Raw genomic sequence first — 27,358 nt, 5'->3', positions numbered from 1 at the left:
GGAACTTCTGTTTCGTTTATATGTACAGATGGTGATAAAGGAGTTTTATATATTTAAAGTTAGTTTAATTAGGGTAAATTTGTTATTTCGTTTCTTTTTTATCTTTAAGATGATTAATTCATTTTTTTTTTTATAATTTGAAATTTTAATAACTTTTTGTTTTGAAATATGTTTTATTTTTTTTTTTAAATAAATATTTTTATTTATTGAAAACCAATTAAATGTTTAATAAAACATTTTTTATAAAATAAATTATTATTATTATTATTTAAAAAAAAAACAAGAATCAATTGTAAAATATATTTGAAATTAAAAGACATTAATTTGCAATTATTAATAAAAATGTATTTTTTCATTTATTTAAAATGTATTATTTATTTTTTTATTCAAATAAAAAAAAACTAAATATTATGTATTTAATAAAAAAATATTAGTTTTTTTTACTTTCCAATATCATATATGTAAATATAAAAAAGAGAGAAAATTAAACTCAATTATCAGTCATTTTTCTAAAAGCAATATTAGAATCTTCAACGAATTTATTAACATATTATGCTATTTCCTATCTACTCATTTTAGGGCTCAAGAATTTCATTTAAGTAAGTTAAGTGAATAAAGACTTAGTTTCAAGTTAAATATAATTCCAATTCAATTTAGTTTCACCTGAAGACTCAATAATAGCTTTTCTTGCTAAATCATAATAAGTAACAATACATCTCATCATACCTGCAGTTTTATATAATGGGCACATATAATCATAAGTTGAAAAAGCATCTTATTAGAGGAAATCTTCTCTAATGATTTTGGCGATTTCCAAACTTAATTTTTAATCTTCTGAAAGTGAATCTCTTCCGACTAATTACACAATTTCATTTAATTCAGCTTCTTCATGTAGAATTTCTTTAAGTTAAGTTCTCAAATATGAAAATTCAGGATCAAAATCATTAAAGTAAGGATCTAATTACCTTTCATAGTTTGAAGTAGAAATATTCCAGTTTACACTTGGAAAATGTTTTCTTTAAGCCAATTTCTTATCTAAACCCCAAAAAACTTGCACTATACTCAAAGTAGCTACAGTAACTGGATCTGTAAAATCACCACCAGGTGGAGACACAGCCCCTACTATAGAAATCGAACCTTCTCTATCAGGACTTCCAAAACATCTAACTCTTCCAGCTCTTTCATAGAAATAGGCTAGTTTATTAGCCAAATAAGCAGGATAACCAGCATCAGCAGGCATTTAGGCCAAACGACCTGAAATTTCTCTTAAAGCTTCTGCCCATCTGGATGTTGAATCAGCCATCATACTTACATTGTAACCCATATCTCTAAAATATTCAGCGAGTGTAATTCCTGTGTATATGGAAGCTTCTCTAGCTGCGACAGGCATATTGGAGGTATTGGCAACTAAGCATGTTCTCTACATAATAGATTCTTCCTTTCCTTTCACTACAGTAGTCAATTCTGGAAACTCACTAAGTACTTCTGCCATTTCGTTTCCTCTTTCTCCACATCCGACATATATAATGACTTCGGAGTTCGAATATTTCGACAAAGCTTAAGAAATGCAAGTTTTTCCGCAACCAAAAGCACCAGGAATGGCACAAGTACCTCCTAAAACGGAAGGAAAAAGACTATCTAATACTCTCTATCCGGTTAAAAGTGGAGTATTTCCTGCTAGTTTTTCTTAAACGGGTCTAGGTTTTCTAACAGGCCAAAAATGAGACATGCAAAATTTGGATTTTTTTCCATCAAACTCGGTTTCAAGGATTGTTTCGTGGATATTATAATCACCTTCAGGGGCTATATATGTTACTGCTCCTTTGTTTCCTGGGGGAATCATGATTCTGTGTTCTGTAAATAAATTATTCTCGTGACAAGTTCCATATATATCTCCACCAGTGACCTTAGAACCTATACGTACGTTTACAGAAGGAACAAAATGCCAAAGCTTTTTACCATCCAAAGCTGGAACGTCAGCTCCTCTTGGGATAAATACACTCTAAGATACATCAGCAATAACTTATAATGGTCTTTAGATACCGTCAAATATTTCAGTGAGAATTCCTGGTCCTAATTCAACAGATAAGGGCTCTTTAGTTCTCATTACTGGATCTCCTACTGTTAATCCATAGGTGTCTTCATAACATTAGATAGAAGCTGTATCTCCATCAAGTTTAATGATTTCTCCGACTAATTTATTCCATCCTACCTTTACGAGTTCGTACATTTTTGCACCGGTCATTTGTTCAGCTACGACTAGAGGTCCAGCCACTTTGTATACTTTTCCGAATGATGATTCTTTTTCAGCTATTTCTTCTAGAGCTGTTTTTCTTTACATGTATTAGTTTTTTTTATTATATTTTTAGAAAATTTAATTTAATATATGTTTTTATTTTTTGTAAAATATTATTTATTTTTAATTTTATTTTTATTTTTTAGTTTTAATATAAATATAAATATATTTTTTTATAAATATTATTTTTCCTCTAAATTTTAAATGATTTTTTTTATTTGATAAAAATAAATAAAAATTAGAAATTTATTTTTTTATTTATAAATTGTTTTTTAAATAATTTAAAATAAATCATATTTTTTTAATAACATTATAATTAATTGCAATTTTTATATTATTTTAGATTAAATATATATAAAAAAATCATTTAGTTTAGTTTTTTTAAATAAACTTTAAAATATTTATTCAGAATAAAATATAGTTTCTAAAAATTAATATTTTAATTTTAACTATATCTTTTATTTTAAAATAAATAAAAATATAAAATAGCTAAAAAATTAAAATAAGAACAAGTAAATAAATCATATTTTAAAATAAATATATATTTTAAAAAAATTAAATCTATATTTTATTTTATTTATATATTGATATGTTATTTAAAAATTAATAAAGTATTTATTTTAAGATTAAATAAAAACAATAAATTACATATACTTTTATTTAAAAAAAAAATTTCAACAGCAATAAGACTTCGATTACTCCTTTTTATAACTACTTAAAGGTGTTGCCAATTATTATGATTGATATGATTATTAGCTTGATGATTCATTATATTCTGATCCAATTTTAACGCCTTAGTTCTTTTAAAATTTAAAATTTATACAAAATTAAAATATATTACTAAGTCTCCTAATTATATTTATTAATTTTTTATCAACTATTCGATTCGCTCAGAAATTTTAATAAAAGCATTATTTACACTTTCATTATTATTAGCTGTTAGTTCAAAAAAAAGTAAATTATTTTAATGCGCAAATGATTCAGCTTCTTCTTTAGATATTTATCGACTGTTTATAAATTAATATTTTTTTGTTTTATATATATAATATAAATTATTAATTATATTTAGTTAAAATAAATTTTAATTATTGATATATTTTATTTTTACTTTTCTTCTTTGTCTTTTTTATTTCCTATCAAGGCAAAAACTATATATTTATTTCCATTTGTTTTTATTTCTTAAAGCCATTTAGATATATTTTAAAAGCTTTCTTTTCTATAAGTTGTTTTATAAAATAATAAATATATAAAATATATTATAAAAAAATAATATGGTATAAATAATCATTAATTCAAAACTAACTTTTTTTTTTACTATATTTAACTTTGTAATATCATATACTAATATTGCTCCTATAGCTGATCTATAATAAGATTTTGTAATTGATTTGAAATTTTCTTAACCTGCCTATTATTAATAATTAAATAATAAATGCTCAAATTATAATCTTATTTCTATATTTTTTTATTATTATTTTATATTACAGTATCCCAAATCTAAAGCTTAATATTTTTTTGATTTACACGAACAGTTTTCACAGCAAACTCTATTCCAATTGTTACATCATGTCTTTCTTTTACTCTTCCATCAGTAAACTATAAAACTAAACATGATTTACCTACTCCTTTTTTGTCAAAAAAATATAAATTATTACAATTGAAAAAAATTATTATTTCTAGTTTATATTTTTAATTTAATTTAATAATTTTAGATACCAGTATCGCCAATCACTATATATTTAAATAAGTAAAAATAAGAATTCATACTTAAATAATTATTATTATTATTTTTATTTTTTTTGAATAATAAATTTTAAAGTATTTATAATAATTGCAAATTCTTATAAATTATATTATATTAATGCCCAAAAATATAAATTTTTTTTTTAAAAATAATTAATAAAAGATATATTTATAATTAATTTTTTTATTCAAAATATATTTATATCTAATATAGATTAATCATGTTTTATTATCCATGGTTCTATTTAATTTTCTTTCGAAGTATTAATATTACTATTAAAAGAATTTTTATATTAGAATTTTAATAATTATTATCTAAATCTATTTACTTTTAAATATTTTATTATTTCGATTAAATGTTTTGGTAAATGAGAGATATTTTTTAAGTTTTAGAATTTTTATTATCTAAACAATTTTCTCTATCTTTTAAATGTCATAAATTTAATTAAACTAATTGTTTAAAATTTATAATTAATCTTTTTAGTATTAGTTTTACGAAAACAATTTTTTTTTTTTTTGATAAACTTTCATTTTATTAAGTTTTGCTATTTTAGAATATTTTATTTTTTTATTTCATAAAATCTTCTTTATAAAATCTATTTATATTATAAAATGAACAAGAAATAGACTTTCTTCCAGTCTAATTTAAATTAATTTAAGGTTTATCTTTACAAATGGTATTTCTTTCATAACTTAATGCGAATTTTTATTTTTTTTATTATTTTTAGACTCAAGTTTAGATTTGGTAGGTGATAAATAATTTAATAATTATTTTTATTCTTAAACTTAAAGTTATTAATTTTGTGATAATGCATGTTTTTTAAATATTTGTTATTTTATTTATTTTTAATTATTTTGCTAATTTTAATCATTAAGCGAGTTTTTTAAAATTTCTTTTTGATCATCTTATTAATTATTATAATAATAATTTTCTTCTGTTTAGTTATTTTTGTCATTTTATTTTAATATTTATTAATTATTACTACAAATGAAATTTTGAAATGAATTTTAAAAACATTTATAGTTTTCTCTAATTTTTTATTCTTGTGATTTTTATATATTTATTTAATTTTTTTTCACTAATTAATTAAAATATTTTTAATACGCAGTTTCATTTTAAATTATATTTTTTCTATGAACTTATTAATTATTTGAAAAATATAAATCATTATTTTTATCATTAATTTTAATTATCTATTATTAGTCTATGATAGAAGTTTTTTAAGGTTTGTTAAATATTTAACTAAAAATATTTTTATTACTAAATGATTTGCGATAAGTTTAATTCCCGTACTTTACAATAAAATTTGGGTGTAATGGAAAAGCTTATTTAATTTATTCAAAACTTTTTTATTTTTTAGATTAAATGTAAATTTTTAAGGCCTTCTTTTCTTTTGTTGATGATAATTTTTTAACTGAAAATTATTATTGTTTTAGCTTAGTTGTTTTTATAATTAAGCCATTTGAATTTATATTTTTAAATACATCTTATTAGTTATATTAATTATCTTAATAGTTTCCAGTATATTAAAACATCTATTATAAATTATAAAAATTATAGTTTATTCTTGTTAAAATTTGTAAGTATTTTTTATTTTATGAATAAATAATTTATTAATAAAAATAAAAATATTTTTTTTTTTTTTTTAAAAAAAAAAAGAATGAATATATTATTATTAAAAATTTATTAATAAATATAATAAAATAATAGCTATTTACTTTAGCAAATATTTTAATTAATATTCTTCAATAATTTTTTATTTATATAATAATGTTTTTCTATTTAATTTTTTTTTTTTAAAATTTACATTGTTTTTATAATTTTGTAAATTTTAAGAATATAAATTTGTAAATAGCAATTATATTAATTATTAATATAAAGTAATTCTTTCTTTATATTTATTTCATATTTTCATATTAATTTTTATAAAAAAGTTTATAAATTTATATGATTTGTTAAAAATTAAATATCAAGAACATAATTCGATATATTTTAATAAGATTTAAATATTTGTTTAAATTAGCATAAAAATAAATTGCATTGATAAAGAAATATTTTTTTTTAAAAAAATAGTATTTATTCTTATATAATCAAAACTTAAATGTATTCAAATAAAATGATTAAACATAATTTAAATCAATAGAATCATAAAAACTTAAATATAATATTAAATAAAAAAAACATGTAAGTACAATTAAACAAATATTTTTAAACAATACATCAAAATAATTTAATAACAATAATTAGCTTTTATAAATAAAATAGAAAATCTAAACTAAATTAAAAATATTAGTTAAACTATATAAATTAAACTAAATTAAATAATGCAATTAAAGCTTTAATCATTTAGAAAAACTAACAAATATTTATTTTAAGGTTTATATAAATAAACAAATTTTTATAAATAAAAACAATAAATATTATAATATTATTATTAGTATAACATTATAAGAGAAATAGGAGAAAAATAATATAAGTTTTGCTAAAAATATTGAATAGAATAAATAAAATAAATTTTGCATGAACAACTTAAGCTATAAAAAGGTTAGTAATAATATCTTGAATAAAAATATAATATAACTAAAATAAAGAAATATTAATAAATGAAAAAATTATTTTCTTTTTTTAAAAAAAAGTGAAAAATGTTTAAAAATCCAAAATAAAAAATTAATAATTTAAGTATTAAGGCTCTTAATTAAATAATATTGATTAAATAACTAAAATAATTATTTAATTATCAGAAGATATATAAATAAATCAAATAATATTAAGTAAGATGAAAATAATTTATTGTAAAGCAAATAAATACAAAAATCGATATAAAATTATATCTTATCGCAAAAATAAAATAAAATTAGTTTTTTAAATATTATGTTAATAACAAAAAATATAAAAAAAAGATTTTGATTTTTTTTTAATAAAAAATAAATAATTTCAATAAATATATAAATTTTATTTATATTAATAATTAAAATTAAAAAAACTATTAATATTGTTTATTATATTTAAATAAATAAACATTTATTAATTTCATAATTTAATAATAATTTTATTAATATATATTTTATTTTTTAATTCATTTAGATAATAAATGAACATTAATATAAATTAAAATATAAATGAAAATACTATTTAAAAATTCAAAATATATATAAAAGAGCAATAGGCATAAAATAAAGAAAATTTATTTTTGCTTTCAATTTGTATATTTCTAATACAAATATCAGATATTTTTTCATTTATTTTTGAGTATGATTTAGAATGTAAACCTTTATTAATAATATCACTTATTAGATTAACTATTATAGTTCTTTTTTTAATAATGCTTAAATCAAAATAATATAAGACATTAACTCTTTATTAAAAAGATTTATTGCTTTGTATTTATAATTTAGCAATTTTTATTTTAGGAATAGAAGAAATGATGATGCAAACACATTATTTTTTTAACAAAAATTTAATAATATCTTTTGAACTAATTATATTGATGCTATTTTTTCTAAAAGAATTATAATCTTTCAAATTCTCTTTATTTATAATATTCTCAGGGGCTGTATTCGTTACAATAAGACTTTTCAATTTTAATTAAATATCAATCACTATTTTATTTATTTTTCAATTTTATATTCTTATTTTATTTGTTATGTATGCATCTGTTAAACATTCAATAAATATAAATAGATATTTAAAGTAAGTAACAAATACAAAAGAATAAAATTTAATTAATAATAAAAATAAGTAATCATATGTATATAACAATAAAAATTAATCTGGATTTCCTATTATTATCGCCAATCAGGAAAATTTTGAATTATATAATTTAGACTTGTATAATATTTAATAAAAAAATAAAATTAAAAAATAAGAAAAAAATAAAAGTCCTTCATTAAATTATAGTTTATAAAATTCCAAAAATCAGACTTATAATTAGATAAATACTAATTCAATAAATGGTGTTAATTTAAATAAATAATAATAAACATAAAATAGTTAGAATTTATAAATTCTTAATTTAGTTAATTTCTATAATATGTTCTTTAATATTATTCCTTAAGGAATTGCTATTATTCCTACGGATTCATCAAGTCAAGTAAATAAATTAAATATATATATATATATATATATGCTTTTATTTCTTATTAGAAAACTTAAATAAACTAAACATTAAATCAATATTTAGAATGTGATAACAAAGAAGAATGTATAGAACTTCTAAAAAGCTTTAAAAATACATTAGATACTAATGATAAATTCAAATAAAACATTAAATATTAATAGTAAGGATAGTGTTAAGATTAAAATTTGATAAATAGTCTAACTAGAAGAATAACATTTCTTGATTAATCTAACCTAAATAATGATAATTTTAATAATGCATTTAATATAGTAAATGAAAATTAAGATAAAGATGCTATATCTGTTCAAAGGGTTGATAGATGTTATTCTATTACTAATTATTTGACTGATAATTAAATTCTTAATTTATAAGATATAAAATTAAAAAGATTTAATATAGTTAATCCATCTTCATATCAAATTTAAATAGTACTAATATAATTTTTCCTAAATAAAAATGTATTTATATATTAAATTAATATAAAGATATAATCCACAAGTGATTCTGTCTTAAGTGAAATATAATCACTTCATGTAATTTAAAAATTAAAAAAATAATAACAAAACATTTTATTTATTTATATTAGAAATAATTAAAAAGCCTAAAATTTTTAGAAAATTATGAAATGATAGGCATCTAAACAAGAATGTTTACAAAATATGAATTAAAATCTAAAAAGATAAAATACTTTGAAATAATGTTCATTCCATGCATAATAAACAAAGAATAAAACATTCTTTTAGTTATAAAGGACATATCACACTTTAATGAAATAGAATTATTAAAAGTTTATTTATTTTTTTAAAAAACAAAAAAATCTAAAAAATAAAAAGTAAATAGATTAAAATAAAAGCTAAATGTTGAGTTAAGTAGCACATGAAATACGAACACCATTAAATTGTATAATTGGAATGTTAGAAATATGTATTAACGAAGTTTAGGAAAACATAAAATAATATTTATCTCCAGCATTAATAAGTGCGAAGTTATTAAGTAATTTAATATAAGATTTACTTGATTTAGCTTAAGTAAAATAAGGTAGATTTAAAATATGTAAATAAAATTTAGAACTAAGAAAAGTATTAGAAGAAATAATTTAATTAATGTAAATTCAAGCAGAAAGCCATAATTTAAAATTATAAATGGAATTTGATGATAATTTACCTCGGTTTATTTGTTCAGATGCTTTAAGAATCCGATAAATAATAATAAATTTAATTGGAAATGCAATAAAATTTACAAAACAAGGATAGATATTAACACATGTTAGTATATATGAAAACAAAAATGAAAATGAACATAATAATATGATTTAAATAAAAGTAAAAGATACAGGAATAGGCATAGATTAAACTTAATAAAGTAATTTATTTAAAGCATTTTCTAAATTAGATGATTAAGAAAATTTAAATCCTTTAGGAGTTGGTTTAGGTCTAATGATTTCTAATGAATTAGCAAAAAAATTAAGTGAACCATATTTTCAAAATACAGGTTTATAAATAAGTTCTTAACAAAATTAAGGAACTGAATTTAAATTTTTAATTATGAATCATAGTTAAACATTTAATATAAATGAAAGCTAGAATCGAAAAAATACTCAATTCCAATAATTAGATATTATAAACGAAGAAAGTATTATTTTGAACTAAATAAATAATAATAATAATAATGATAAAAATAATATTTTAATAGTCGATAATAATAATAATAATTAAAATACAATTAATTCTAATATTGATGATGGGAATATTCCATAAATATAAATTGATAAATTATGCGAAAATACTATTACAAATTTTGATTATTTCAATAAATTTAATAATAATGAAAACAGGGTTCTTAGCAATATTATTGATAGTAATAAAAATATTAATAATAATATTAATAATGATATTAATAATGGTATTAATAATGATAATGCTCATTAGAATATTGTTAGTGAAAATAATAATTAAAATATTGATAATAAATCTACTAACATAAACTAAGTTATTAAAAATACGAATTGCTAATGTAAAAAAATATTAATTGTTGATGATACTAAATTTAATATAATTGCGCTTTAAAGTTATCTTCAAATGATTTTTAATATAAGTTCTGAGGCTGCAGACAGTTATGAATAATGTTTTGAAAAGTTATAAAATAATTTTTGTAATTTATAAAATTGCGTTGGATTTAAAATTATTTTTATGGATATTTGCATGCCTGAAGTTGATGGAATAGAAATAACTAAAAGAATTAGAAAAAATTCGAAATATTAAAATATAATTATTGTAGGTTGTTCAGGATATTCTCCAGAATCTTAAGAATATTAAAATTGTTAAGAGGCTGGTATGAATGATTATCTATATAAACCAATTGATAAATAATAATTAAAATATTTAATTTAAAAATATTATTGATAATTTATTTATTTTATAAAAAAATATAAAAAAAAATATATAATTTATATCAAATAAAAATGGCAAAATATTTTTAATGTATATAAATATCTTTCATTTATTATTATAATTTCATATAAATTAACCTTTTTTGCTTTTTTAGAAGAAAAAAACTCAACTAACTATTCTATAGGTAATATATTTTCCTGCAGTTTCTGAATCTCTTTCTATTTTAAATACCTATTTTATCCTAAGACCAAAATACTTATTAATTGGATCTGTGGGTAATATTTTTGGTAATTGAGAATCTGTTATATTACTATTTTATTAAAAAGTATAAAATAATATTTATTTATAAATACTATTTTTTCATTAATTCCAGTTTTTCAATACAATTTAAAGGAATATGCTTAGGAACTAATTTATGTTTAGTAATGTTTATAATAAAATCTTCATAGTCAAAATATTCAGTTTTGTAGAATTATTTATTTTCTATATTTTTAGTTTAATAAAAGATTCATTATTATTTCAAAATTAAATAATATAATTTCAAATTTAATTATAATATTTTTTTTTTTATTTACCTGGTAAAACAATATCTTTTTTTGATTTAAGTAAGCCGTTTAAACTTAATAATTTTTCAATCAAATTTTTCTACAGCATCCCTATAAAATTTATTCGCGACTTGAGAATACTATTATCAATTTTTTTATTTTTTTATTTTAGTTCAAAAAATAATTAATTACGTCTTAGGCTTTTTTAGAAACTATTTTTTTATCTTCAGGGTTTCCATGAACAAGAATAATACAATTAAAAAAAAAGTAACCATCAGGGTCATTATCCTAATCTTCCTTAACATATTATTATGCTTATTATGCGTATAATTTCAATTCTATATCTGATAAGGGCTCTTTTTTACAGTGAAAAACTTATAAATATTAATACATTCTCATTGCCTTGCTATTCAATTCATCAAAATTAAAATCATGACGAAAAGGAGGAATAAAATCTACTACCAATCCTCTTTCTTTAACCTTTGAAATTAAACCATTTAAATTATCATCTGAATCATATTATTAAAGATTTATATTAGCATCTTTTGAATATCCTTTTTTATTTTATATTTAATTTTTTGCGAATTATGTTTTTATTGCTGTACCTCTATCTCTGGCCATCTCATATAAAGTTTTTACTATTTTCGCAATTTTTTTCGCCTCTTAATATGATGAATCTTGCATTTTTATTATTATTATTTTTTTTTAATTTTTTTTTTATTTTTTTTGGCTTTTTTAATTATATTTTTTTTTATTATTAATAAAATTTGCTTTTTTAGGATAATATGTTTCTTACTAAATATATTTATATTTTTATATAATATAAAATAAATAATAAGTAAAATGATATTTCTTTTTTTATTTATTTCAATTATAAAATAAGAAAGTTAATGAAAATCCAATAGCTATTATAATAATATTAATTTTTTTAGAAAATAGTTCTATAAGAATAAAAAATTATTAAAAAATAATAATAATAAAAAAAATATAATTTTGTTGTTGTTGTTTACTAATATTAAGTGACATTAAATAGTTAATTTGATCATTTATTTACTTTCTTTAAAGTTATAAATCATTTATATTATATATTGTTTAATCATATTATTTTTATAATATTTTAATTCTATTGTCCTAAAATAATTAACTTTTAATAAGAATAAAAATAATAATACATATTCTTCTTTGCTAATTTAAGTATTGTTATTGTTAATTTAAATATTAAGTAATATTTGATCCTCTTTTTTATCATTTTAATCTGTTTCTATATCTTATACTTTTAAAGAATCTATTTTTTATACTTTCTTAGTTAATAGAAGAAACTTTTCTTTTTAAAATTGTTCAAAATTTTACAAATTCTTTTTGATGTTTATACATATTTGTAAAACATATTATCATAATAATTAAATAAAATACTTAATTTAAAATTTCAAAATGTATTAATTTAGAATTATTTTATTCTAAAACTCCATTATGCGGAATTACTCTAAAATTGTTTTTATTTGTTGTTTTTATTTTGAATTAAACTTCTTAACTCGATTTATTTTTTATTATAAGCTAAGCACAATATTTTTTTTTATCTTTTGTTTAAAATTGAATGCAATTAGATGATAAATCTAGATGTCTCATATAAATAATTAAAAAAAAAAAAGAAATATAAAAATATTAATTAATTTAATAATTAATAATATTTAAAATTTTATAATTTATTATATAAAAATAAAATAGCCCAAGTAATATTAGTACATAAAAAAAAATAGTTTATATTTAATATATAAACTAATAGAAAATTTATTATTTTTATTTTCAAATAATTATAATAATAAAAAAAAATTAGTTAACATTTCAATTGTAATAAAACATAAAAAGTTTTTTTTTTTTTATAATAAAATAATAATTTAAAAAAAAAAAATCATTTATCAATCAAATCATTTAACTTTTTATATTTGAAAAATTCTTCATTTAAAGTTGAATTACTTTAAATACTTTTAACATTGCCATATTTTAATTTATATTAAAGCAAATCCCGTCTTGTATCTTAGTCTTAAATAAGTTTATAAAGGGTATGTGCTACCATATCTTATAATTACTTATTATGTTTAAATAACAAAAATGGAGCTATTAATTAAAAAATCAACAAAAATATAAAAATTATTCTAAATATAATTACCTAATTTTTCTACTAGTTTAACAATTTCTTCAATTGCATCATTTATTACCTCATCATAATTAAGAATAAAAGAGCAAATAGCGATACAATATTTTTCGTATTCTGTAATTTTATCTTATGGAAGATTGGGAGGATTTTCTAATTCAGATGTTTTTGGCAATAATTAAGAAAGTGCTGTAATTACTGAAAATTCAAAAACTCTTTTATCTCCATTTTATACTGAAAAAACCTAGTTTTTTATATATATTTAAATAAAAAAAGAAAAAATAACTTCTTTTAAATAATTTAAATTATGAGCTAAAATACTAGTAATGACTAAAAATCCATCAGGTAGCTCAGAAATATTTTTTAAAGCCTATTTGACATCAATTCTAAGATTTTCATCTTTACTATCAAGCAAAGAAATAAGTTTTTTAATAATTTCATCATTTTTAACGTAAGTGCATTACTTTTTTCCATCCAAATGAATACTACAATTCATTATTAGAATAGAAGAATATTTTCTTTCTTCTTAGATATGTGAATCTAAAAAGTTACTAGCAGTATTTATAATATATAGGTCTATTCCTTCTTGTTTTCCCTCCATATTAACAACTATTTTAGCCAAACAATCCAAACATAAATAATTTATTCTCAAACTCCATTATTTGTCATAGTAGATATTGTTTTCATTTTTTAATATTTAATTTAAACGAGCGACTATTCCAGTTCTAATAAAAAATATGATGCCATTATCATATTATAAAATGTTTAAGAAAGCCTCTAAAATACATACAATAAATTTTGCTTCTTTTATGTTTGGATTTTCAGTATATTATAAAAACGAATTTACCATGTGTTCTATTATTTTTGCTTTACATAATTAATCTACACCATCTCTTCCTGTTATAAACCTACATAAAGCCCATGCACATGCTTCTCTTTTTTATGAAAAACCAAAATATTAATAAAAATATAAAATAATATTTTATTTACCTTGCCTATAAATTTTAATCAAATAACATTTTTTAAAAACCTTCATATGTAGTATCCAAAACATGTTATCTTCCTCTCATTATTGTTACTAAAGAACCAATTAAAAGTACTGCTTCTCTTCTTATTTCTACTAATTTATGGTGGAGAAAAGCTGAAGCTATAGCTACTAAACCTGAACTAATCATTATATCTTTGTTTTCTTAATGAGATACCATTTCGTTTAAAGTAATTAAAGCATCTCTATATTTAAATGCTTCTATGTCAGGCATTAACAATATTTCAATTAATTTTGGTATACTTCTATCAAATGCTGCGTGATATACCTTTTTATTTATTATTTCAATATTATTTTTTTTATAATAATATTTTTGAGTTTAAAAAAATGTAAACCTCTGTTTTATCATATCTATCATTAAATTCAGCTTCTAAATATGGGTATCGATCTTTTAAATGCTCTGATACTATGTGAAGTTTGAATGATTGCATAATTTTAAAGTTAATAATTTTTTTAAAAAAGGAAACGCTTATTATATATATTTTTATTAAAATAAAATAATTTTTTTAATCTCTATAAATATGTATTTTTTATATTTAATTCATAAAATAACATATAATTAAAGTTTAATATATCTTTAATACCAATCAAATATAATTTTAATTTATTGTATTTAGTTTTAACTGGTATTAATTATTATAAATATGGAAACAGCTTATTATTTTGTAATAAAATTCAAATATTACTTACAAAAAAAAAATATATATAAATTTAATAAAATAATATAATAAATGATAATAATATAATTTATTTTCCTAATTACTAAACTATTTTATAAATATAATTATAAATTTTAAATTTATAAAAATTTATGGTTTATTTAGAAATCATTTAATAAAACAATAAATAGTATTTAACGATAAAAAATAATAAATACATTTTAAATTTTCAAAAGTAAATTTAAAATTTGCTAAATAAAATAATAACTTTTTTATAATATATAAAATATTAAATTAATACGAATAGAATTATTAATATTTTAATGTTTTAAATTCAAACTTAACAAAATAAAATAATTAATCCATTAAGTCCATTATTAAATAAAATTAAAATTTCAGAACAAGAATTAAATAATGAAATGTAATTAGAATAAAAATAAAACAAAAATTTAAAATTAGAATCTAAAATTTATACAAAAGATAAAAAATAAAAAGATAATATTTAATTAGTTTAATCTTTAGAATTTAAAATTAAATAACTTGAAAACGAAAATTAGGAATAAAAGATAATCCTCTAAAAAAAAAATAATGATTAAGATAAATAAAGTCTAGAAAATTATATTAAACTATTAAATTCTTAGACAGAATAATTAAATGTATTTTTATCAAAGTTTGATAATATATAAACATTTTTATTATTTTTTTGAAAAAAATAAATAAAAAGGAAACAATCTAGAAGCAAAATCAAAAATGTTTCACTTAGAATACAAGCAATCTTTTTTCTGAAAGTAGCAGCAATGAAAGTATTACCGAATAAAAAATGAATAAATTGTTTAATAAAAATTAAATAAATATAAATTAATATTAAAAAAATAAATCACTATAATAATAAGAAATATTGAAATTAGGATTTTAACTAATTAAATAAATTTAATAATCATAAAAAGTGCTAAATATATATACTTTAGAAAATGGATCAACAGAAAATTTAAGAAGATTATTAATTCAGTAATAAAATTCTTAACTTTAGATAATTTTAATGAAATTTGTTATTAAATTAATCTAAACTATCGAATAATTTATTTAATAACCTCAAATTTAAAATTAATAATAGTTATAACAATTGAATTAATATACGTAATTTAAAATGAACGAATTTTAAAATAAAAAGTAAACAATTAAAATTTTTTGAATATAAATATAATATAATTGAATATAAATAAAAAAAAAAGATTTATGAGTTAAAATAATTTATTTGACTGTAATACAGTTCAAAAATAAAATTAATCATCACATAATTAATTTAATATAGATTTAATAAAGTTTAAATAGTAAAATTTATAAAAATAGGCTAATTAGATAAATGATTCTTCTTATCAAAATAAAGAGAATATAAATTTCAATAATTATTTTAATTTAAAAAATCGATAAGATAATTATAAAAATATTTAAAATTAAACTAATTAAACAAAATAATTTAACAATAATTAATTGATTAATAACAATATATAGAATTAAATTAACAATAATTGTATAAAATAAATAAATACAAGTTTATTAAATGTATGCAATATTTCAAATTAAAAAAAAGAAAATAAAGAAATAGATATAGTATAAAAAAATTATATGGATATAATGGCTAAGAAATAGCAACAAAAAATACAAATAAAATATTTAATTCTAAAAAATATATCTTAAGTGAAAACAAAAAATAAAAACTAAAAATAATGAAATTGTATTATATCATTACTCTAAATATATATATATAAAAATTGTCATTTTATTGATTATAATTAACTATATGTTTTTTAAATTTAATATTTATTTGATTAAAATTTCTATTTAAATTATATAAAATTATAAGAATTCTAAAGATGAACAAAATTTATTATTATTATTATTATTTATAAAAGGATAAAAATAATTTTTTTGATTTTTATAATTTGTATTTTAAATATTATTTATGTATTTTTTAAAAAAAATATAAATATAAATATTTATAATTTTTATAATAAAAAAAATTGCTTCATTTTTGTTTTTTAGAATTCAATATTTTTACATTAACTATTTTTTCATAAATAACATTAATTTATTAAGACTTCTTAAATGTTTTTTTTAATTTATATTGCTCCTATCTGTTAAATTTTAAATTTATTAGGAATGTTATTAGTTTAATTATTAGCTTGCTCTTTAAGTCCAAAATCCGTATTAATTTTCAGAATTTTCAGAATTTTAATTAAATATTTTACTAATATTCAATTTTAAATCATATTTTGGTTAAAGACAATTTTAAATTTATGAATTACTTTTAGAAGAAAACTTATTTAAAACTTCTGAATTTTATTATTTTTTATGACTAGTATTTTATACTATAGGAGATTTTATAATTTATTACTATTATATTTAAGAAGAAGGCTATAATAATTTTTTTAAATAGAATTTTTAGAATTAGATTATTTAATTTGATAATCTTGTTAAATTTATCGATTTTATAATAAAAACTATTTTTAGTTTGAATTTGAATTTAATATTTTATTTGCTACGTTAGAATTATTTATATATGATTATCTTGTAAATATTTTTTAAGCAAGCTTTGATTAAGATTTACTTTATAACGATTATTATAATTATTATTATAATTATTATTATATTTATTATTATTATTATTATTATTAGTTTTATTGTTATTATTATTATAAATAGTTTAATTATTTTATAATTTTATTATTATCATTATTTTTATATTTTTTATTTTTTTAATATCTTTATATTAATTACTATTAAAATGTTTAAAGAATTTATATGTAAATTCATCATTTTCATTTTTTTTTATACTTTATTTTTTTTAAATATTTGAATTATTTGTTATTTCTAATGTATAATTTATATTATTATTAATATTTTTATTTATATTTTTTGTTTATTTTTGTTTGGTTATTAAATTCGTATAATTTTTAACTATTTAACTACTTGGAATTTATTTTTAAACTATATTCTTATTATTTTGATCAATTTTTTTTAATTATTTTCTTTATTCGTATTTTTTTAGTTTTATTTATTTTAAGCATTATTTATTATTATATTTTTTTTCTCCTTTATGTGTTATAATTCACCATTTTTAATTATTACTATTGAGTTTGATTATCTTTGATTATTTATTGCATTTTCATTATTAACTATTCTCGGATTAATTTCTCTATCAGTCCATATTCTGTCTATAGAATCAGTAATTTTTGGAATTTAATCAAGTTTTAATTTCTATTTAAGTAAGTTTTCAAGATATTCCTTATTTTATTTATTATTATTTTGATTATGTGAATTATTATCATCTGTTTTATTTAATTTATTTCTTGAAGTAATATTACTTTAAATATTTTCTTTAATTTTATTCATTAATTATTATGAAGATATTTATTAACTTATAATATTTTCATTTTAATCGCAAGTTATTTAATCTTAAAATTCAAATTCATTAAATTAAATAATTTATTATTTTTCATCGATGTTTTATTTATTTAAATTATCGTTATTATCAAATTCTATATCTTCTAAATCATATAAATTTTGTACATATTAATGTAAATAATTAGGTAAAGCATTATCTATTTCTTTTGAAAATGCAAATTATTATTATTATTATAAATTTTTATCATTTTGCCTATTTCTATTACAAATATTAGGATTATTTAATAATAGATTAATTTCAATAGCTTTTAAAGGAGAGCTTTTTGTTAAAAACATATTTTCATTATTATTTTAAACAAAAGAAGCTTCATCAGAATATAATTAAGGTTAATAAACATCATGAACATTACTATCATAACTTATAATAGTATTATTATTTATTTTCTTTTTATTTTTTATTGCAAAATATTCTTTATGGAACTATCAGAAGAAGAAGGAGAAGATATATATAAATGACAGTCCAATATAAAATCTTAATCTTTCATATTCTCTATATTTTTATATTTTTCTTATTTTTTTATACTGTTATGATTATTTTCTCTTTCTAATTTCTATACAAAAGCTTTTGCCTACTTATAATTTCTTCTTGTTATAATTTCTTATTGATTTACAATGCATAAATTCGGTCGGGTTTGTTTATATTGTTTTTCGTAAAAATCAAACAGTAATTCAAGCCTTGATTTAACTTCTTATTTTTTGTAAATTCTTTTTAAATATTCTGTATTATCATCATAAAACAAATAATCTTTAAATAATATTACGTGTGGAATACTTAAATTTGCTAAAATTTCGTTTATTCCTTTTGCAAAATAAAAATTAAATTAATCAAAATATTAGTCGTGTAATCTTTTCTGTATTTTTTTTATGAGAGATTACTTATTTTAAAAAATATTAAAATTCTCCAATTTTTTAGTAATTTTAAATTATGAAAAATCTTATTTATATTATACTATTTCTATATCACTTTAACTAAATGTATCAAATTCTATATTTTTTTCATTTATTATAGTTTTTTTTTTACTTTATTCATAGCAGCTGTTACTTCTTTTATTCATTTTAAGTTTTTATTTTTTGCTTTTATTAAATTCTTATTATTTTTTAAATTAGTAATTATTTTTATTAATATAAAATAAAAAATTTAAAAAATATATATATATTTCAATTTATAATGTTTTTTAAATATATATAAAATAAAAAAATCTTAATAAATTAAATGTGAAATAACTTAATAAATATTATAAAGAAATAAATATTTTACTATAAATTTAAAAATTATTAATATTAAACAAAAATTATATAAGTATATAGAAGTCTGTATTATTTAATGATATTTGTCTAAAAAGTATATTAAAAAAATAAAGTATTTAAAATAATTTATATTTTTTTTATAAAAAAATTATGAAATATTTAAATATATATTTGTTAAATAATTAATTAAAAATTCATATTAATTAATTTTAGATTATAAATTTTCTTAATAATAAAAATGTATATTGTATAATTATTAATTAAGTTAATATATATTATTAAAATAAAAAAAAACATATCTTTATAAATTAAAATCGTTTATTGTATGTTTATTTCAAAGATAACATTATTTATATTAATTTATTTGTCTTAATTATTTTTAAATAATTTTTATAACATTAAAAATTATTTTATCTTATCATGTCGTAAAATCTTAATTTTTTAAAATCATTATTTATTGAATTTCAATATTTTATTAATTAATTTATAATTAATACAAACTTTTACAAACTTTTGTTACTTAAAAATTATAAAATAAATAGTGTTAAATGATTTTGTAAAATATAATTAAAAAAAAAATTTGATTTTGAAAAATTATATAGTAAATTAAAAATTTTATAATTAATTATTGATATTATTATTAAAAAGAAATAAAATAAATAAATATATATATATATATATATATATATATATATATATATATATTAATATATAAAAAATTAAATTATATATTATTTTTTTAATATTTTTTTATTTTAAATTATTTGATTAATATATGCTTAATGTCATAAATTATTATTATATAAAAATTAGTTATTATTTTAATATAACTTTATTCTAAAATATATATTAATTATGTTAATAATTTATTTTAAACACTCTAATATTTAATTAAAACATTATTGTCAAACATTTAATTCAAAAAAAAATTTTATATTGATTATTTTATAAAAATATTGCTTATAGCTTTTATAATTATAACAAATTAAAAAAAAAATATGATTGTTTAAATAAAAAAAAATATATATTTTTTATGTATAATTATTATAATATTTTTAAAATTTATTAATTTTTAGTAATTATTAATATAACAAATAATAATTATAATTATTCTATTATTATTTTACTTTATTTTTATAAATATTATTATTATTATAATAATAATAATAATAATAATAATATATAATATTATTATTATTATTTAATTATTATTATTATTATTTTTATTTTTATTATTACTTTACTATTATTATTTTTATTATTTTTTAAAACTATATTATATTATATTATTATTTTTTTTTTTTTTTTTAAATATATTTTATTATTCTTTTTATTTTTTATTAGAATTTCTAAAATTGTTTAAAACCTATTTTTTTTAATTATACTCTTCTTTTTACTTAATTTTTTATAATTTTTTTTAAAATTAATATATTTATATATATATTCATTTTTAGTTTATTTTAATATTTATTTTTATTATTAAATTTGATTTTATTTTTAAATTTATATATATATTTTTTTAAACTTATTTTAAATTTAATTTTAATATATTTTAATTTAATAACTATGTTATTAAAGTTTATTTAATTATAAAATTTATATGAAGTTATTTTAATGGAATTAATAATAATTTAAATTGATAATTGTTTTTTTTGTAAAATAGAAAGTTTAAATTTTTTGATTTAATTATAATATAAAATATTTTTCCAATTTATTATAGAATTTTCCATTTATTTATAATGAAATAGAAATAGGTAAAAAATAAATAAATAATGTTTATTATATTTAATATTTTGGTATAAGAAATAATTGATAAGTTTTTGTGTATATTTTTAATTAATTAAATAAAAAAATATATAATAAAAAAAATGTACTAAAATTAATATTAAGGACATTATAATTAAAATATGTAAACATTTGATGTAGAAAATCCTATGGTCGATCCATATTAAAATCAAAATAATAAAAAAGAGAAAAAACATAAAAAGCATAGAAAAAGTAGCGAAAGCAGTTAAAGCAGTAACAGTAGTGACAAAGATTTAAATTAAAATTTGTATAGTTCTGAAGGATTAAGTTCTGATAAATATTTAAGGTCTGGTTTTGTAACAAAAGTATATTCTATTTTAAGTGTATAAATGCTTTTTACTGTAATGATGTCTGCTTTTTCGATGTCTAGTGATCATTTTAGAATGTTATAATTAAATAACTAAGGACTAATGATTCTTATTATTATTGTTTAAATTGTCGTTTTATTAGTTTTGATATGCTCTAGAGATATGGCTAAAAAAGTACCAACGAATTATATTTTATTAGGAGTTTTTACTTTTTGTGAAGGTTATATAGTGGGCTTCATTTGTGCTTTTACTGATTAAAAACTTGTTTTTATGGCCGTATTTATGACTATGTCTATATTTTTTGCTTTAACACTTTATGCATGCACTACTAAAAGCGACTTTACTTTGATGGGAGGGTTTTTATGCGTTTTAGGCATGGTTTTGCTAATTTTATGTTTGTTTATGATGTTTACTAATAATAAGATTATATAAATTATTTATTCTTCTATCGCAGCTTTAATGTTTGGACTTTATATTATTTATGATACTTAGTTAATTATTGGTACTAAAAGTTATAAATATGATATTGACGATTATGTTATTGCTTCACTTGAACTTTATATGGATATTATTGGACTATTTTTGTAATTGCTTGAGTTGTTAAAAGCTTTGCAATCTAATAATTCAGAATGATTTATATACTATTTTATGTATTTTCTTTTTGTTATTTTTGTTATAGAATAATTATTAATAAATGTATTTAATTATTAAATATTTTTTGAATTTCTAATATTTTTATTTATTTATTTTATTTTAAACTTATAATATTCATATTTTAATTTTTTCGTTTAAGAATATTATTATAATAATTAAAATTGTATATTAACAAAAATTAAATTAATTTTTAAGAATATACTATTAATAAAATATAATTGATAATCAAGTAAAAAAATAAAAATAAAGCCTTATTATTTTTTAATCACCAGAATGAATATTTTTCGAACCAAAGAAAGCGTCTAACTAAAAACTTCCTAGTTTCTTCCCATAACATAACAGCAATAGAAAAAGGCAAAGCAGGCATAGCAAATTACCACCAAGTAAGTGGTCTTGCTCCGAAAACTTTTTAAACGCCAGGAACATAAAGCAAGAAAACAGCAATTAAAATTTCTACTAGAATGCCTATGAAAATAACTTTATTAGGAGGGGTAAGATAATAGGGGTTTCTTCTAGATTTACAAGCGAAAACATTAGAAATTTAAAAGAAAATAACAGCCACGAGCCAAGCCGATTATCCATATTTCAAAGCATCAGTAGTATAACAGGCTGTAACCCCACTAATTGGAGAAATGTTATTTTCTTTATTACAATAATTAAAAGCGACTTGAGGAGTCCATAGGCCAGTACTTTTATTACAATAAATGAACCCTTTTCTTAAATCGAATTGTCCATCTTAGTCTGAAAGCCAATTAACTTTCCAAGTAGAGATTTTCGGATTATTAAGATCTTCCATACAGTTTAGAGAGTTTTCGTTCATAAATTCTTTATTAAAATACGCACAATCATTTTTATATGTGTTTTTACAAAAACCTCCATCTTAGAAATCACCAGCTGGTGGTTTATGTATTCCATCTCTAATAGCCATTCCAAATAAGGATTTAAGAGGAAAACCTAATTAATTCATAGTTGTAAAATAAGCTGCACAGCCTCCTCCAAAGGCAATAGGCCCCATAAGCAAATATGCATGAACAACAATTTTCATAGATACCAAATGTTCAGATTTTTTACGAGGTTTTCTAGTCATTACATCTATTTCAGCAAATTCATAACCTAAAGCAATTGCAGGAACTATATCAGTACCTACACAGAGAATAATCATGAAAATATTAGATAATGGAAGGGGTAATTAAAAAAAGATAAAAGCTGTAAAAGGAAAGATTTCAGGAATATTAGTTGTAATTACATATACTACTGCCTTTTTTAAATTATCGAAAATTTTTCTACCTTCTTCAACTCCGCAAACTATTGAAGCGAAATCATCATCTAATAAAATCATATCAGCGGAGTCTTTAGTAACATCAGATCCTGAAAGGTTCATTGAAATTCCTATGTCACCTTGCTTTATTGCCGGAGAATCATTAACACCATCCCCTGTAACTGCACAAATATGTCCTTCAGCCTAGCAAGCTTTTACTATTTAAAGTTTTTATGCAGGAGTTGTTCTGGCGAATACACAATATGGCTTTTTTACCCATTGTCTAAGGTAAGTGAATTCGGGTATTCCCTCAAGAACTTCTTTATTTAAAGATTTCACTATTTAATCTCCATGGACTACTATTGCTTTACATTTTTCTACTGCGGAATCCCAATCTAGCTTTTCTTCTTCCATTATTTCGATATTGGTTTTTATTCTTTTAGGTATTATATTTACTTAGCGGGCTATAGCAGCTGCTGTAGGTGGTTAATCGCCTGTCACCATTATTACTTTTATTCCGGCAGACCTACATTCTAATATGGCAGCTGGGACTCTAGTTTTGGGAGGGTCAATCAATGAAATTAAACCTAAAAAGGTGAAATCAGACATTTAGAAATTATATTTTTCAACAGTAGAAACTTAAAATTGACACTTATTTAAGGGATAAGATATTCTTGGTAAATTTAATTTAGCAAATCCTAATACTCTTTAGCCTTGTTTTCCGAATTAATCATTTATTTTTTGAAATTAATGTTCCCATTATTCATCTAATTATTCTGTTTGGTTATTGTTTAGTACTTTTGAACAAAAAGTCCATATTTTCTCAGGAGCTCCTTTTATATAAATGCAATAATCGCTGTTTTCCGTTTATTCCTCTACAACAACTAAAGCAAATTTTACAGTTGAATTAAAAGGCATTCTAGCCTCTTGCCCATCTATTTGTTTCGCGATATTTATTTTTTTACGTGTACTTTCTATGTCTTCGATATATTGATAGAATCTAATAATTCCTGTCTCTGTTGCATCACCTATAGCTGAGCATTTCTTATAATCTATATTATCTTTATTTAAATCGTTAGAAATATCGAATTTGGCTTCACTAGAGAGAATTGCGGCTTTATGCAAAGCTTAAAAACAGGTATTGTTTTCATCATATAATTATGGTTAGGCTTATGTAACAAGGCTTTTATTTATTGCTTTTATTACATTTTGATTATACCACAAGTTCTCTACTGTCATTATATTTTGTGTCAAAGTACCAGTTTTATCAGTACATATACAAGAAGTAGATCCTAAAGTTTCTACTGCCTCTAGATTTTTCACCAATACATTTTTAGCAGCTAAAATTTTAGCTGTAATAGCTAAACAGATGGTAACTTCTCCCATTAAACCTTCCGGTACGTTTGCAACAAGGATTCCTATCCCGAAAAGGACACAAGGCAATACTGGGTATCCGATAACTTACCAACCTAAAATGAAGAATAAAAAAGCAAGAATACAAGCTAAAATAATTACGTATTTTACCAATAAATCTAACTCTTGCCTTAAAGGTGATTTCGCTTTTTAGTCATTTTATGTTAAGTTTGCAATTTAACCTAAAGTTGTAGAATCTCCAATTCTTACTACAATGCCTTTTGCTTATCCTTCTTTACATAGAGTACCGAAAAAAGCCAGATTTGCAGTTTCTAGTGGATTATCGGGATGGGTACAGATATTAGTTCTTAATTAAGGCTCAGCTTCTCCTGTTAAAGGGGAATTATCAACTTTCATTTCTGCACTTTACAGAATCCTTATATCAGCCGGAATCTTTTCTCCAGCTTTAACTTTAACTATATCTCCACATACAAGCTTAGCTGCGAGAATAACTTGAGTCTTTCCTTCACGAATAACAGTGCAATTTGAAGGTAAAAAACTTTTAAAAGAATCCATAAGTGCTTCCGAAGCTAAATTTTATTAAAAAGTAATTGTTCCAGAAACAATAATTAAGGCAATTAAAACTATCCCTAAATATAAATTAGAAGGATCTGATTCATCTAATCCATAAGAAAGGAAACACAAACCAGCTCCTGCCCATAATAAACATGCGAAGGCGTTAGTAATTTCATGTATAAATTTCAGCAAAAGAGAACTCTTTTCTTTAGCTGTTAATATATTATCTCCGTGAATTTTATTTTATTCTATTGCGTAAACTTCGGTTATTCCATTTTCATAATCTGTATGATATTTTTCTTTTAAGGCTTCTAAAGATATACGATGGTCATCATATACTTAAGAATCGAGATTAGCAGCGGCTTTTTTTTTCAATGTTTCTCCTTTTTGAACTTCTTAATCTTTTTTTTGATTAGTTGCATCTATAAAATTTATATTTGATAATTATTATTCGTTATTATGTAAATCAATTTCGTAATTTAATAAAGGAGCACGATTACCTGCTGCATATTCCTTAGTTGCTGGATATGCTTTAGCGTCTAAATGTATATTAGGTTAATTGCTTTGTCTTTCTTAACGAAGTTAGTTATTTATTTGAACCTATTGTTTTAAGGCTTCGAAGTTTCGAACTATTTGAGATGATCTAGAACCTCTATGAGAACCTCCAATAATCATTTTTTTTTAATTTAAAATATTTATTTATTTTATATTAAGAAAATATATTTTAATTAATATATTTTATTTATTAATATTTTTTTTAGTGTTTTATTTTATATTTTAATTTTTAGAGTATGTTATAATAATATTAAATTTTTAATCTTCTAATTATTTTTTTCTATTTCGAAATTTTTGTTTATTTTTATACATGCGCTTTCAATTATATATCTATTTCACGTTGATAATGTTTTTATTTTATGAGTAATTAGAAATTTTATTTAAAGATTCAATCAACAAAAATAAATGCAAATAAAATGGGAAAAATGCTTATTTTTATATATAAAAATATTTTATAAAAATAGTACAAAAAAAAGAAATAATATTATATATTATTTATTTTTTATATAAATAATATAGAGTATTTTATTAGTTATATATTTTTTTCAAAACATATTTAATTATTATTATATATTATATTAATTATTATAATTAATTTTTTTATTTAATATATAAATTAAATATTTTTGTATATTTTATTTTTTATTAAATTTTTTTTTAAAAAAATATAACATATAGATATTAAGAATAAAATTAATATATTTAAAATATATAATAATTTTTTGCTTAAATGCATTTTTAATTTTTTTAAAAAAAATATATAATTATTATTATAAAAATAATTTACTATATATTTTTAATATTTAATAATTTAAAGCAATATTTTAAATATATATAGTAGTATAATTATAATTTTTGTAATAAAATAAAATAAGTAATATAATATAAAAAATTTAAAAATATATAATAGAAATAAATATTAATAAAGCAAAAAAATCATAAAAATATATTTACAAAACATAATTTACTTAATATTTTATTTATTTTTATTTGAAATTTTAATATTATTATTTATTTAATTAATATTCATATTCATATTTGTTTATATTGTATAATTTAATAAAATTACTATTTTTTTTCTTCTTAGAACTAATAGTATGATAATTTTAATTAAAAAACTTTTTAAACTAAATATAGAATTTCTAAAAAAAAAAAATAATAATATATATAATATAATTATTATATAT

At 18.2% G+C, this 27,358-nt stretch overlaps 7 protein-coding genes across 7 annotated transcripts, besides 27 other annotated features; 2 read left to right on the top strand and 5 right to left on the bottom strand. All coding sequences in view use genetic code 6, as the record gives it.

Moving 5' to 3' along the window:
* Positions 1 to 339: 339 nt before the first annotated feature.
* Positions 340 to 385: a microsatellite.
* Positions 374 to 2,359, bottom strand: IMG5_194110 (vacuolar ATP synthase catalytic subunit a, putative). Its single transcript, XM_004024951.1, has one exon. The coding sequence runs from the start codon at positions 2,339 to 2,341 to the stop codon at positions 491 to 493; it is 1,851 nt and encodes a 616-aa protein (XP_004025000.1). The 5' UTR covers positions 2,342 to 2,359; the 3' UTR covers positions 374 to 490.
* A 48-nt stretch (positions 2,360 to 2,407) lies between these two features.
* Positions 2,408 to 2,447: a microsatellite.
* A 7-nt stretch (positions 2,448 to 2,454) lies between these two features.
* Positions 2,455 to 2,486: a microsatellite.
* Positions 2,487 to 2,759: 273 nt separating this feature from the next.
* Positions 2,760 to 2,802: a microsatellite.
* An 8-nt stretch (positions 2,803 to 2,810) lies between these two features.
* Positions 2,811 to 2,852: a microsatellite.
* Positions 2,811 to 2,867: a microsatellite.
* A 103-nt stretch (positions 2,868 to 2,970) lies between these two features.
* On the bottom strand, positions 2,971 to 4,061 carry IMG5_194100 (Ras family protein, putative; the record flags this gene model as incomplete). Its single annotated transcript, XM_004024950.1, has 6 exons — positions 2,971 to 3,096; positions 3,138 to 3,303; positions 3,405 to 3,512; positions 3,622 to 3,704; positions 3,782 to 3,921; positions 4,013 to 4,061. The coding sequence occupies 6 exons, from the start codon at positions 4,059 to 4,061 to the stop codon at positions 2,971 to 2,973; spliced, it is 672 nt and encodes a 223-aa protein (XP_004024999.1).
* A 5,238-nt stretch (positions 4,062 to 9,299) lies between these two features.
* IMG5_194090 (hypothetical protein) lies at positions 9,300 to 10,559 on the top strand (the record flags this gene model as incomplete). Its single annotated transcript, XM_004024949.1, has 2 exons — positions 9,300 to 9,789; positions 10,147 to 10,559. 2 exons carry the CDS (start codon positions 9,300 to 9,302, stop codon positions 10,557 to 10,559), a joined length of 903 nt encoding a protein of 300 aa, XP_004024998.1.
* Positions 9,810 to 9,869: a microsatellite.
* Positions 10,010 to 10,074: a microsatellite.
* A 153-nt stretch (positions 10,560 to 10,712) lies between the features above and the next one.
* On the bottom strand, positions 10,713 to 11,713 carry IMG5_194080 (DNA-directed polymerase II polypeptide E, putative; the record flags this gene model as incomplete). The annotated part of the gene is made up of 4 exons (XM_004024948.1): positions 10,713 to 10,857; positions 11,123 to 11,166; positions 11,285 to 11,646; positions 11,698 to 11,713. The coding sequence occupies 4 exons, from the start codon at positions 11,711 to 11,713 to the stop codon at positions 10,713 to 10,715; spliced, it is 567 nt and encodes a 188-aa protein (XP_004024997.1).
* Positions 11,714 to 11,774: 61 nt separating this feature from the next.
* Positions 11,775 to 11,820: a microsatellite.
* Positions 11,776 to 11,854: a microsatellite.
* A 105-nt stretch (positions 11,855 to 11,959) lies between these two features.
* IMG5_194070 (hypothetical protein) lies at positions 11,960 to 14,720 on the bottom strand (the record flags this gene model as incomplete). Its single annotated transcript, XM_004024947.1, has 5 exons — positions 11,960 to 11,997; positions 13,260 to 13,488; positions 13,531 to 14,179; positions 14,235 to 14,557; positions 14,625 to 14,720. The coding sequence occupies 5 exons, from the start codon at positions 14,718 to 14,720 to the stop codon at positions 11,960 to 11,962; spliced, it is 1,335 nt and encodes a 444-aa protein (XP_004024996.1).
* Positions 12,582 to 12,606: a microsatellite.
* A 267-nt stretch (positions 14,721 to 14,987) lies between the features above and the next one.
* Positions 14,988 to 15,036: a microsatellite.
* A 2,529-nt stretch (positions 15,037 to 17,565) lies between these two features.
* Positions 17,566 to 17,691: a microsatellite.
* A 138-nt stretch (positions 17,692 to 17,829) lies between these two features.
* Positions 17,830 to 17,865: a microsatellite.
* A 2,385-nt stretch (positions 17,866 to 20,250) lies between these two features.
* Positions 20,251 to 20,289: a microsatellite.
* A 35-nt stretch (positions 20,290 to 20,324) lies between these two features.
* Positions 20,325 to 20,375: a microsatellite.
* A 272-nt stretch (positions 20,376 to 20,647) lies between these two features.
* Positions 20,648 to 20,695: a microsatellite.
* A 120-nt stretch (positions 20,696 to 20,815) lies between these two features.
* Positions 20,816 to 20,849: a microsatellite.
* Positions 20,848 to 20,924: a microsatellite.
* Positions 20,848 to 20,959: a microsatellite.
* Positions 20,853 to 20,963: a microsatellite.
* Positions 20,906 to 21,000: a microsatellite.
* Positions 21,001 to 21,110: 110 nt separating this feature from the next.
* Positions 21,111 to 21,168: a microsatellite.
* Positions 21,116 to 21,218: a microsatellite.
* Positions 21,219 to 21,503: 285 nt separating this feature from the next.
* On the top strand, positions 21,504 to 22,512 carry IMG5_194060 (N-methyl-D-aspartate receptor-associated protein, putative). Its single transcript, XM_004024946.1, has one exon. The coding sequence runs from the start codon at positions 21,530 to 21,532 to the stop codon at positions 22,406 to 22,408; it is 879 nt and encodes a 292-aa protein (XP_004024995.1). The 5' UTR covers positions 21,504 to 21,529; the 3' UTR covers positions 22,409 to 22,512.
* Positions 22,513 to 22,694: 182 nt separating this feature from the next.
* Positions 22,695 to 26,483, bottom strand: IMG5_194050 (Na,H/K antiporter P-type ATPase alpha subunit family protein, putative; the record flags this gene model as incomplete). Its single annotated transcript, XM_004024945.1, has 1 exon — positions 22,695 to 26,483. One exon carries the CDS (start codon positions 26,481 to 26,483, stop codon positions 22,695 to 22,697), a length of 3,789 nt encoding a protein of 1,262 aa, XP_004024994.1.
* Positions 26,333 to 26,376: a microsatellite.
* Positions 26,339 to 26,376: a microsatellite.
* A 170-nt stretch (positions 26,484 to 26,653) lies between the features above and the next one.
* Positions 26,654 to 26,750: a microsatellite.
* Positions 26,751 to 27,358: the final 608 nt, after the last annotated feature.

The sequence above is a fragment of the Ichthyophthirius multifiliis genome, assembly GCF_000220395.1.
Source record: "Ichthyophthirius multifiliis unplaced genomic scaffold scaff_1120509251392, whole genome shotgun sequence".
Taxonomy (NCBI): Eukaryota; Ciliophora; class Oligohymenophorea; order Hymenostomatida; genus Ichthyophthirius; species Ichthyophthirius multifiliis.
Note: the sequence above shows the minus strand (reverse complement) of the source record. Positions and strands in the feature narration are given on the sequence as shown.